Source organism: Bos mutus, chromosome 20, assembly GCF_027580195.1.
Source record: "Bos mutus isolate GX-2022 chromosome 20, NWIPB_WYAK_1.1, whole genome shotgun sequence".
Lineage (NCBI taxonomy): Eukaryota > Metazoa > Chordata > Mammalia > Artiodactyla > Bovidae > Bos > Bos mutus.
The window spans coordinates 8890887-8904998 of record NC_091636.1 but is presented as its reverse complement, the minus strand read 5'-3'; the positions used below and the strand labels follow the sequence as shown (position 1 = coordinate 8904998).

The 14112-nt window shown below is 35.0% G+C and overlaps 1 protein-coding gene across 1 annotated transcript in view; it reads left to right on the top strand.

Annotated features, from left to right (window-relative positions):
* HCN1 (hyperpolarization activated cyclic nucleotide gated potassium channel 1) overlaps window positions 1-14112 on the top strand; it is a 447988-nt gene that overhangs the window by 238571 nt on the left and 195305 nt on the right. Inside the window, exon 3 of the mRNA XM_070357822.1 lies at window positions 6264-6425. Coding sequence (XP_070213923.1) covers window positions 6264-6425 — 162 coding nt within the window. The remainder of the gene's footprint in view (window positions 1-6263; window positions 6426-14112) is intronic.

Sequence of the window (14112 nt, the reverse complement as noted above, 5' to 3'; positions counted from 1 at the left end):
TTCATATTATTATATTACTTTTCCCATGTTTTCTTCATAATTCATAATGTCTGCTTTTTCTCAGGCTAGCAAGGCTAACAAAGAACAATTTATGCATGAAGAAATACTTTTTCTAAATTTTGGGGTATAAGGAATTAAAATCCTGTGTAAAAATATGTACGATAGGAAATGGCTGATATATTTTACAGTATCAAAGAAATGAAACAAATTCCTACAATCTAGTCAAGCTAGACTTCGATAGTGATAGTCAAGTTTATCTTAGTCAAGATAAAACATAGTTAGAAAACATGACAATTTTTTTACGACAGCAATGGCTAAAATTTATTTCTTTTTCATTATATATAAGGAGAAACATATATATATTAATTAATATATATATGTTTGTTAAAGAACTACATGGATATGCTCAAAATAAGACGTGCAGAGTCAGCTGTGTATTTTTAGCGACAATGATGACTAACACAGTCTATTCCATAACTATACTTCTGTAAGTATGTAGTTGTTCTGACTATGTAAGTACTATTTAGTTCACTGTGCAGTCATGTGGTAAGAGATAACCTTCTCTATAGCTGCAATGATAGGATATCTGTACAACTTCAAAAAGAATGCTCAAATAGATGCACATACTTTTTTAAAGTTTCAATTCCACATGTAGGGAAATGGAGTTAGCTTTAAATATCTCTAAGTTCCCCTAATATGTGGGGAGGAGAGAGAGGGAAGAAGCACAGTGTAGCTATGACAAATATGTCCTTCAGGAAATCAGATTTTGCACCAGGTGGTAATTTGCATGTGTAACTATGGAAAGAAAACCAGTTTACCCAATACAGCAGGTCAGATCTCTTTCTGTCTCAAAGTTTCAGTGAAGAGACTTTTTTGAGAAGATGAACCAAGAAGGCTATAAAGGAAAAAAAAAAAAAGTAGGAAAGTACCTGGGAAGTGAAGATTCATCTTCAATTTAAAACATTTTACCTGTGATGGATTCATTTTGATATTTGGCAAAACTAATACAATTATGTAAAGTTTAAAAATAAAATAAAATTTAAAAAAAAACATTTTTGAGGAGATGAGAAATTTTATTATTTCTAAATATGTGGAGTATAATCAATGTAGAAGTTAGCAATTCTGAAGAAAGCATAATCTAGTAGTTATAGTAATTTGACATTCCTGAGACATCCAAGAGGATTTGCAGTTGGCTGTTATTACAGATGTCTTTGCTTTTAAATTTTAATTTTGACATTAATTCGTTTTTTTCAGTGTTTAACAAAAATGTCCACTCATAGATTAAGAGCTCTGAACTAATTATTTAGGCTCCTGAAGAAGAAAAGAAGATCAGATTAATATCAAAAGACACATCTTTTGATACTAGGAAAAAGTCAGTAAGAAAAGCTGTTGATATATGTCTGTTGGAAAGCATGAGGGATCAGAGGTGAGGGACCTGAGGCATAAGAATGTGTCTCCTTTGGAAAGGTAACATTTAAACTGAAATTCAGCAGCATGGTCACGGTCTTTGGAAACCTGAGAAACGAGGGGAAAATATAAGATATTTTGGTGGTAAGAGGGAAAAACATAGGTACTAAGAATAAAGAAGTACATAACCATAGCTGAAGTCTTCAGATAGGGTTACAATCCTCTAAAAAATATTAAACAGAATCTACAGTTTCCTACCCAGTAATTTTCACTGGCTTAGGTATAGAAAGTGGCTGTTTTGATTATTCAGAAATTGACATTTTGCAGAAAAAAGACAGTGGAAAAACACAGCCCTTAATAAATGGAGATGTGTGGAGAGTAGAGGTTGAGAGGTTGTTAAGATGCTAGAAATGAGGAGAAGGTACAGGTGGAATAGCCAAATAGAGTGGGCACTGAAGAGAAGGAATTTTTTTTTTTTTGCTGTGCCTAGAAAAATAACTATCTGAAAGTGGCAAAGGAGACCTGAGAAAAAGAGGGCATCGTCATCAAAATCTAAGGCTTATGAAAGAACTGAATCAACTCTATTTGAGAAAGTTACCAGAGAAGCTGAGTCTTTAAGGAGACGATGAGGTGCAGTCATACATCTCAGGAAAAGTAGAGAGGACGAATTCTATAATGAGGCTGAGGGTATGAGAGAATTCATGGATAGTGTAGGAGTTTGGAAGTAACAGTGGAAAGAAGAAAGCACCACCCCCAAAAAAAAAAAAAAAAAAAAAACACTCAAGAGCATGAGGATCTGATAATAGGTAAGGGAAACTGAGGAGGAGGTAACTGCATTTTGACTATGGACACAGACTGATAAGGATGAGAGGCCAATTGGTTGACTTTTCTGAAGGTTATGGGCTGGCCATTCAAATAAGATCCTGGTTAGAGTAGGAACTGATAAAATTACTCCAATGACTATAGTCATTGTCAGTGTTCAAAAAGACCTCTGTGAAGCCTACTCTTCTCTCATATACCAGATGAAACCTTCTGCACTTTGCCTAAAGCATGGTAGGCTAACCTGGATAACTTTCAAGTTAAGAATTACAAAAGGTGCAAAAGGACTCTTAAAATTCTTATTTTACTATTGATTAGGACTACCACATATTGAATTCTGGATATATGTTAGGTGTGAAATGAACTGAGTAGCTAATTATTTGTGTTCTTATATTCTTTGTCAACATGACATGGAGATTCTCCCATCTTAAAAGATGTGACAGGTTATGCAAGTACAAATATATAAAGATAAACCAAAGAACCTGACCTTATTTTAATACCTTAAAAATAAGAATGTTCTGTGTCAAAAGAGCCTCTTCTGGCCCATTTGATTTTCTTAACGTTACAATAATAAGAATTCTGAAAGCATATTTGAAACCTTCAATTGATAACTGAGATCACAGAAGCAACCTAACCTCTAAATGATTCCCATCTGTGAAACCAAAAAGAAGAGATCAATATATCCCATGAGAAGTCTTGAATTACTCTTGATGATTTTTTGGTTAAGTAAACCATAGTAAAGTAAATCAAATACTTAAGGATAGGTTAAGACTCACTGATTTCATAGATGATTATTAGATTGAGAGGACCCTGAATTCAACTTATCAAGTATGAATGTGGAAGCTCTGTGGAATTACTCCGCTAATTTATGGATATATGCATAGAGCACAGTCTACGATTTGACCTTTTTAAGAGCAGAGTGGATTATGCATTGCTCCTGGGGAAAATATTACAAAAAATTATACTTCTGGTGGACAATTATGCAAATATTAGGGCAGGATTTGGTATTCTGAATCAACTTATCTTAATCAAATATTCTTCCAGCTATTCTCTCTAGAGTTATTAGACTCCAACTAGACAGAATTCTAGAATGATAATATTATAAAAAAGAATTCAGTGAGTATTTGTAACCAGCTCATTCCTCACCTTGAAGTCATATGAACAACATAATGTTCTGATCTGGGCAAATGTAAAGCACAGTAGTCTTCCACTGACTTATTTTGTAGTTTAGTTTGGTGAAAATAAAATTAAAGCACTACCTTTAAAATGTATTTTGATTATTTTTTATTCTGCTGACTCATAAGTACCACTTTAAACATATTGCTAGTGGGTCAGAATGGTCTGTCTTTCTGTTACCCACAACTCTGGAAATCAAATCAGTTTCAAATTCAGATTACTTGGATGGTAGCAAATAATGATTATTTTTTTTAATTCCTATCTTAAAAGACAAAAACAAAAACTTTACACTCTCAAAGTCACAGAAGGTTACTTTTGCTGTTATTATTAACTCTGCAAAATTCTCATTCATTCATTTAACAATTCACTGAGTAGCATCTATAGTGTTGTTTTTGTGTTTTCTGGCTTTCATGCAGTGGCACTAAGAATAAATTTAGATAGGAATTTATCACTTTAGAATGTCTACCTCATAGATGGAAAAAAACTGAAAATATTAATCATTGATGTTAGCCACTTGTTCAAGAAGTTGAGTAAAGTTTTCACTGAGACTTACCCTACAAGCTGTGCTGTGCTTAGTCACTCAGTTGTGTCTGACTCTTTGTGACCCCATGGACTGTAGCCCGCCAGACTCCTCTGTCCATGGGGATTCTCCAGGAAAGAACACTGGAGTGGGTTGCCATGCCCTTCTCCAAGGTATTCCCAAACCAAGGATCGAACCCAGGTCTCTTGCATTGCAGGCAGATTCGTTACCACCTGAGTCACCAGGGAAGACCCTTAGACAATAAGAAGTTGTGGCTTTGTTTAAAGTAGACCGGGCTTCCTTCTCTGGTTAGCGTGACTGTCTGCAGACATATGTGCTCCATAAGGAAGCAGTCTTCTCATTACAAATCTTCTGTGAGCAAGGTTTTAACAGGGCCATTAATAATCTACCATGATTCAGCTATCCCACTTCTGGGTATTTATCCAAAGAATATGAAAACCACTAATCTTAAAAGATATATGCATCCTATATTCAAGCAATATTATTTATAATAACCAAGATGTGGAAACAACCTAAGTGGCCATCCATGGATGAATGGATAAAATAGATGTGGTATACAAATACAGTGGGATACTGCTCAACTATCAAAAAGTTGAATTCTTACCATTTGCAACAACATGGATGGACCTTCAGGATATTATGTCAAGTGAAATAAGTCAGATGAAGCAAGGTTAATACCATATTATTTCATTCCTATGTGGAACATAAAAATAAATAAATAAACAAAAAATAACAAAACAAATGAACAAACAAAGCAGACACATAGATACAGAGAAGAATAGGGGTAACCAGAAAGGAAATAGCAGGGGATAGGCAAAATGGGTGGAGAAGGCAATGGCAACCCACTCCAGTACTCTTGCCTGGAAAATCCCATGGACGGAGGGGCCTGGTAGGCTGCAGTCCATGAGGTCGCTAACAGTCGGACACGACTGAGTGACTTCACTTTCACTTTTCACTTTCATGCATTAGAGAAGGAAATGGCAACCCACTCCAGTGTTCTTGCCTGGAGAATCCCAGGGATGGGGAGCCTGGTGGGCTGCCGTCTATGGGGTCGCAGAGTCAGATACGACTGAAGCAACTTAGCAGTAGCAGCAGGCAAAATGCATAAAGGTGATAAACTTTATGGTGATGGATGGAAACCAAATTTTGGGGATAGACATGCTGTAATCTATACAGAAGTAGACATAAAATGTCATATATATGAAACATATGTTACTAACCAGTGTTATCTCAATAAAAAATAAATATTAAATAAATAAATAACTATCTCAGCAACTGTTCACATGTGAAGTTTATACCTGCTGAGGTGTATTAATTATAAGAGCTCAGTTCAGTTCAGTTCAGTCTTTCAGCCATGTTCGACTCATTGCAACCCCATGAATCGCAGCACGCCAGGCCTCACTGTCCGTTACCAACTCCTGGAGTTCACTCAGACTCATGTCCATCGAGTTGATGATGCCATCCAGCCATCTCATCCTCTGTAGTCCCCTTCTCCTCCTGCCCCCAATCCCTCCCAGCATCAGGGTCTTTTCCAATGAGTTAACTCTTTGCATGAGGTAGCCAAAGTATTGGAGTTTCAGCTTCAGCATCAGTCCTTCCAATGAACACCCAGGACTGATCTCCTTTAGGATGGTCTGGTTGAACCTCCTTGCAGTCCAAGGGACTCTCAAGAGTCTTCTCCAACACCACAGTTCAAAAGCATCAATTCTTCGGCACTCAGCTTTCTTCACAGTCCAACTCTCACATCCATACATGACCACTGGAAAAACCATAGCCTTGACTAAATGGACCTTTGTTGTCAAAGTAATATCTCTGCTTTTTAATATGCTGTCTAGGTTAGTCATAACCTTCCTTCCAAGGAGTAAGTGTCTTTTAATTTCATGGCTGCAATCACCATCTGCGGTGATTTTGGAGCCCAACAGACAATCAAATTGGGCCCAGCCAACTACACACAGTCCTGTATACATCAAAAGTAATACTGCATACATTATGGTGGTTTTTTTAATCAGGTAGATAAATCAGGATGGAGCTACATGGATTTGACTATTTTTAATTAGCCTCTTTTATTAACTGGTGTCAAAATAGCCAAATTTCTATGTTTCTTCCCATGTTAGGTTTTCAGATAGCTCCAAAATGTGAGATCACTTTAGAACACACAATGTTAAATGTCAAAAAGGGAGACAGTTTATGAAATTAATTCTGTGAGCACTATATAATAGAGTTAGTATATAAATCTAGCACAGATAGTCTACTGAAATTGGTAGTATTCTTAACTTTAAAAAAAATTGATTATAAGAATTGATTTTATTTTGGTCAACAGATTTTCCACATGACATATGATCTTGCCAGTGCTGTGGTGAGAATTTTTAACCTCATTGGCATGATGCTGCTCCTGTGCCACTGGGATGGCTGTCTTCAGTTCCTGGTACCACTGCTGCAGGACTTCCCACCAGATTGCTGGGTGTCTCTAAATGAGATGGTTGTAAGTAATTCATATTACTTTATAATGTGTTTTCTACATTTTGCCAAAAAAGTTCTAAATATTTATGTTAGAGTGATCTAATTATCCTCCTTAACTGGTAAGATAAAATTTTGCTTCTGTGGATATAAAATCAGATGTTATGTTCCTGTTTCTACAGCTAAATTTTATTTCCAGGAAATGTTCCATGGGGTGGGGGTGGGGGTAGTGGTGTATATGTTATAGCACCTATTTTTAGATCTTACTCTGTGTATACTGAGACATTTTATTTCAAAGGTACACATCCAAACACACACACACACACCCCTAAATCATAGTCCTATGTTCTTTTAAAAATGCCTATTACTTAGAATAACTTCTTCTCCCTTTCAACATGATTTTAATGTTTACTGTGCTCAAGACATGTAATTTTAAGTGTGGTTAAACATGAAGACATATTACATGAGTATGAAAGCAAATGAGATATGTATGACATGCAATGCTATTTCAGATAGTACTTCCATCTAGTGAAAATATCATGAAAAGATATCCCTATAAACTTTACCATAGAAAGATGTAAATATAAAATAAAAATCTGTGAAATAGAAGTTTGATTTCCAAAGTTAAGTGTACTTAACTTTATTTTAATTATAAGAGCATACATTTTGATATAAATACATAATTCTGCACTCACAAAGAACTGAAACAATGGTGAATATTTTTATGATATATATTCACAAAGATTTGTTTTCTCCTTAAGTTCTTATATTTTCTTTTTATATTATATTACATTTAATAAAGTATTAGTTAACTGTGCATTAGAATTGCCTTCTCTTGTGTTTCACATTTTATAAGAGGCAAATTTTATGAGACTTTCACAAAATTTTAACTTTGGCATAAGTCAAATACCCTCCTCTTTCCCAGACTGTTCTGTTATTAACCATAGTTTATTATTGTGGAAATGACACTGACATCTTAATATACATTTTTATCTCCTAAAAACTGAAGCTCAGGCTTTGTGTTTGAAGGCTAGAGGGGTTTATAGCACGTGTTAAGAAGAATGTCTTTTCTTCTATCTTTTGTGTCTTATTCCTATGTGTTTTCCTCCCTACTTTCTTCCCTCCCTTCCTTGCTCCATTCTTTATTCTTTTCACTCTTTTCTTTGAGACTTAGTGTCCACCTGGATCTGTCCTTCATTTCATTTATATTTGCTTAAAGGTCTCTGCCTTACAGAAGCCTTCCTTCCCTCACCACCCTAATATATTACTCAATTGGTTTATATTTTATCTTTAAAGAATTTAACAGCAGACACACAAACACACATGAGCCAGCACAAACACACATACATCTGTCACTTATTATTTGTCTGTTTCCCCCACTGGAACGTAAATGCTAATGCCATTAGGTCAACGAATTTGTCTGGATTTTGTTCTATACTTTATTTCCTGTGCCTTGAACAGTGCCAGACACAATAATTTGTTATAACCTAATTACTTATCATCAAAAATTTGAGAAATGTTCTAGATGTTAACTTCTGATATCTAAAAAATAAATCAAGGAGTTTGATCAACTCACTTTTTAAATCTGTGTTTTCTCATTGATTATTGATGTCACTTTTCTTATCACTGAAGAAGCAAAACATAAAGACAATACAGAGAGAGTAGGGGGTGAGGAAAAAAACAGAAGCTCATATAAACTCACTACTGACTGAATGAATAGTTATAAAAAGCACTAAATAACACTGCTGCCAAAATATGATTCATCACTGATGCCAACTAATATTTAAGTTTGCAAATAATTTTCATTTTAAATTCTCTCTAGGTATCTTCCAAAAATAGAAATTGTCATTACTAATAGAGTAAAGGGATTATTTTTAGGTATCCATAAATGGAATATAATTGTATAATTATAATGTTAGGAAATATACTGCTTAATATGTGTAGTGGTAAGCACATTTAATGAAGAAAAATTGTAATGTCTTACTCGTTTTTCTTTAAACACCACTGGATGTACTATTTGGGTCTGTGTGTGTATTTAATCTATCAGAGTCAAACTTGTTACATTATGATGTTGAACAAAATACTTTTCCTGGGACATCCCTGGTGGCTCATTGGCTAAGACAGTGAGCTTTTACTGTCAGAGGCCTGGGTTCTATCCCTTGTCGTGGAACTAGATCCCACATGGTGCAACTCAACCTGATGCAGCCAAATAAATAAATTATTAAAATTTTAAAAATTCTCTCCTTCATTTGCAATATGCCTCTTCTAATTTTTTTTTTCTTTTTGGCTACAGTTTTGCTACAAAATTGGCTCCTGTTTTCTTTCATATTTATTTATTGTATTTTCCATGTCTAACTCTAATGTAGAACATAGAAAATAATTGTCTTATGTTCAACTATAAAGACCAGAAATTTTTTCTATATTGTGAATATAAATGATAGATAACAACCATAAAATATAATTCTTAGTCAATAGGGAATCTCAACAGTGTCATTTGACCTTGGAAATATGAAAGATGATGCTATGAACATGCTACACTCAAAATGCCAACAAATTTGGAAAACTCAACAGTGGCCTCAGGACTCGGAAAGGTCAGTTTTCATTCCAGTTCCAAAGAAGGGCAAAGTCAAAGAATGTTCAAACTACTGCACAATTGCACTCATGCTAGCAAAGTAGTGTGTGAAATTCTCCAAGTTAGGTTTCAACAGTATGTGAACCAAGATCTTCCAGATGTTCAAGCTGGATTTAGAAAAGGCAGAGGAACCACAGATCAAATTGCCATTATCCTTTGGATCATTGGAAAAGCAAGAAAATTCCAGAAAAATACCTACTTCTGCATCCTTGACTACTCCAAAGCCTTTAACTCTGTGGATCACAACAAACTGTGGAAAATTCTTACAGAGATGGAAATACCAGACCACCTGACCTGCCTCCTAAGAAATCTGTATGCAGATCAAGAAGCAACAGTTAGAACTGGACATGGAACAACAGACTGGTTCCAAATTGGGAAAAGAGTACATCAAGGCTGTATATTGTCACCCTGTATATTTAACTTGTATGCAGAGTACATTATGCGAATGCTGTGCTGGAGGAAGCACAAGCTGGAATCAAAATTGCTGGAAGAAATACCAATAATCTCACATATGCAGTTGACACCACACTTATGGCAGAAAGAGAACTCAAGAGCCTCTCAATGAAGGTGAAATAGGAGAGTGAAAAAGCTGGCTTAAAATTCAACATGTAAAAAGCTAAGACCATGGCATCCGGTCCCATTGCTTAATGGCAAATAGATGGGAAAACAATGGAAACATTGATATATTTATTTTCTTGGGCTCCAGAATCACTGCCGATGGTGACTGCAGCCATAAAATGAAAAGATATTTGCTCCTTGGAAGAAAATCTATGAGAAACCTAAACAGCATATTAAAAATCAGAGACATTACTTTGCTGACAAAGGTCCATATAGTCAAAGCTATGGTTTTTCTAGTAGTCGTGTATGGATGTGAGAGCTGGAGCATAAAGAAGACTGAGTGCTGAAGAATTGATGCTTTTGAACTGTGGTGTTAGAGAAGACTCTTGAGAGTCCCTTGGACTGCAAGGAGATCTAACCAGTCAAATCTAAAGGAAATCAACCTTGAATATGCATTGGAAGGACTAATACTAAAGCTGAAGATCCAATTCTTTGAACACCTGATGCAAAGAGCTGACTCATTAGAAAAGCCCCTGATGCTGAGAAAGATTGAAGGCAGGAGGAGAAGGGGACAACAGAGAACAAGATGTTTTGATGGCATCACTGACTTAGTGGAGATGAGTTGGAGCAAGCTCTGGGAGATGGTTAAGGACAGGGAAGCCTGTTGTGCTGCAGTCTGGGGGTCGCAAAGAGTTGGACATGACTGAGAGGCTGAACAACAACAATGTTAAAGTTCTCAAAAAATTTTTAGCAAAACAAAGTATATTTATGTACAAAGAAAGTTATAAAGAAGTGAAAAGCCATTGTAAGAAAAAAGCACCCTATGTTTACATCATCATGCTTATAGTATACAAGCCCTAGCACTTTGAGAAATGCTATTTTATGTATTTCTTGCAGCGTAAGAATGAGGTAAACACTGTTCTCCATTTTGCAGTTCAGAAAACTGAAATCTTTAGCGATTAAATCAATTAGTCATTCTCACACCTTTAGTAGATTATAAAATCAAGGTTAGACTGCATATCTATTTGACTCTGTAGTTTCTGTTTTAAACCACATTTTAATACCTGATGTTATATAGATTATAGAAAATAGGAAAGAGAAGTTCCAAGAAAAAGAGACCTATAGTCACAGCACACCAATTAAAGTAAAAAGTCATTTAAAAATCAGTATTTGAACTCATGACAATAAAAAGTGGCAAGACTGATAAGAGACATAGCTGTAGAAAAACAGAAGTCAAATTGGGAAGGCCAAAACTGAGAAGCCAGATTAGGAGGATGCAGGACATGACTGGTACTAGTCATTTTGGGGTATGGGGTTAACAGCTGTGCTTTAACATTTGACATTGGTACTAAACAATTTAACATGATGATTATGTAGAATGTTGAGTGAATTCCTTATATCTTCTTTCTTTTTCATGTCATGTTCTTAAATGAATTATATTTTTAAATACTATTTTGAATCCTCTTTAACCACTTTTGCATTTATATCTATGTTCTTATTTACATATGTATAATATATATGTATTAAGTCTTCCTTAAAAACATAAGCATGTATTAATATATCTGTACCCTTCTCTCTATATTTAAATCCTCCTTAATAATGTTTGCAGGCTTCCCAAGTGGCTCAGTGGTAAGAATCTGCCTGCCAAACAGGAGATGCAGGTTGGATCCCTGGGTCTGGAATATCTCCTGGAGAATGAAATGGCAACCCACTCCAGTGTTTTTGCCTGGTAATTCCCATGGACAGAAGAGCCTGGAGGTTACAGTCCATGGGGTCACAAAAGAGTGGGATAAGACTTAGTGAATCAACAACAACAAATAATGTTTGCATCTTAATTTATATCCTTATTTATACATCTCTAGCTACTTATCCATATATGTTCTGTGATGAGAAATTCAGAGGCATTGCCATAACTATACAACATCCCTAACTGGTAATTTGTTCAGTAAATTTAGTGTTACATTAGTCTCTTTTACCCAGTTCCTTTCCAGTCCTTATAAATTCCACTAAAATTATTCCTTAAATGCTATTTTTTAAAAAGCCAACTGCTAAGCATCCTGGGCTACTTGAACTGATGAGGTAAGAGATACTGACTTACAAAAACCAACCTGAACAGGGATTAATCTTGCTGTTCATTTGTAATATTTGCTTTTGTTTCTTTCAAGAAATGTCTCATTTCTTAAAATTCATTCAAGAAATTATTTTTGCTTGAATCAAACAAAAATGTTTGATTTTTGTCTGGATGAAGATCTTTGATTTGCCAGGTCTTAATGTTTGATAAGATTAATTTTGAAAATCTTGTCATTCCCATGATACTTTGTGACTATGTGTTAGGTATATCAGTTATACTAATATTGTAACAGTTGATTTTTAAAGGGATCAGAGGCAATGGGTTTGGGGGTTAAAATATGAAATATTATAAAATATTTATTTGAGAATCTAACTAAAAAAATAAAAATATGTATGATATATTTGAACTTGCATATTAATCATCACATAATTTAGGGAATGATTTTACAGAATAAATAAGAATTTGCAACTAAGAAATACATTCCTATAGCAATGTTTCTCTAATTAAAAGTCTGAAGATTTAATTTCAGAGAGTATACAGGTTTTCTCCTAGAAATCTTGTAAATAAATATATGGACACATGTTGGCAACAGTTTGAAATGTTTCAGTATAAACATATTATGAGTTTAGTATTGCCTGCCCAAAATCAACCTCTAGATTTACTTTTGTAGTTGAAGTGAATTGTGTCATGAGTTGCTATATATAATAATTATAGCATATAGGTTTAATAAATAAGTGATCCATTTATAGTGGGTGAAGGCTAAATGACATAAAATTAGACATACAAATTCATCACCATAGACAAATGGAGAACTAGGTTTGAAAACGAAGTCACTAATCACAACACACATAATTTATGTGTTAAACTACATACTCTAGAAAAACTAGTGCTATAATTGTTTTTTAGTTACTAAGTCCTCTCTGTGTAGCCTTTCCCTTCTCCAGGGGATTTTCCCAACTCAGGGATCAAACACAGGTCTCCTCCATTGTGGGCAGATTCTTTACCAGCTGAACCACACGGGAAGCCCAAGAATACTGGAGTGGATAGCCTATCCCCTCTCCAGTGGATCTTCCCAACCCAGGAATAGAACCAGGGTTTCCTGCATTTCAGGTGGATTCTTTACCAACTGAGCTATCAGGGAAGCCCTTTAAACTACATACTCTAGAAAAACTAGTGCTATAATTGTTGCTGTTTAATTACTAAGTCCTGTCTGACTCTTTTGTGACCCAATAGACTCTAGGCCACCAGGCTCCTCTCTCCATGGAATTTCCCTGGCAAGAATACTGGAGTGGGCTGCCATTTTCTTCTCCAGGGAAACTTCCCCACCCAGGGATTGAACTCACATCTCCTGCATCACAGATGCATTTTCTTCCACCAAGCCACCAGGGAAGCCCTGTGATATATAATAATCAGCGCTATATTTACCTTGTATACAACTATTTGGTTTCAGAAAAATAAAAATTATCCATCACAATAAATTTAAATTGAAATGTGCTTATTAACTTATTTTTTAACATTTTATTTATAAATGTACATCTGTTTCAACTTTATAAGAACTTTAAGGACAAGAAACTTATATCTAGTTCTTGTATTTGAGTAATAATCATAATCAAAATTATTTAAACCAACTCAAAGATCATTCCTTATAATATTTTGTTTTGTTATTTGAGGGGGTCTGTGTATTATTTCATTTTGAGAGATGCTGTTCTAAAGGGCAAGCAATATGCTTTCTAAGTATCTGTGTACTCCACATGTCCTATACCCATCCTGTGCATATTGCTAAATAAATATTAATAGTTTATAACCAAACAGGAAATTAACAACAGCATTTGCAAAGTGTGTGTAAAGGAGTCTATTGCGCATTTTGAATGTTATTCCTTGGAGTTTGTGTTATATAATAATTTGTACATCAAATTATTTCTTAAAAGATAAGTACTCACTTGACCAATTTGTGGGCAATATAATGTACTCAAAAGTCATACAATCCAAATCAATAACCTTTTAGTGCCTTTCACATCTATATAAATAATAATACCTTTAGAGAAAAATTAGGATGCATGAACAATATTAAGATTATAAGAAGGAAAAAAGAGATATAAAGTGTCTGGAAGAGTCTAATTAATAAAATTTATGTGGAGAAAATATGAGATTTGATTGAAAAATCACAATTACTGAAAAATTTTGTTTTCATTTGAAATAATATATTAGGGACAGAGTACAAGAACCAAGAAGCCACACACTGTGCATATTTTCCAGCTCCCTTCCAATTGGGTGGAGCCCTTTGGGAGGGATGGTCCCTAGGCATTGAGTGACAGTATCATTGTTCTTCAGTTGTTCCAACTCTTTGCAACCCCATGGACTACAGCACACCAGGCTTCCCTGTCCTTCACTGTCTACTGGAGTTTGCTCAAACTCGTGTCCATTGAGTTGATGATGACATTCAACCGTCTC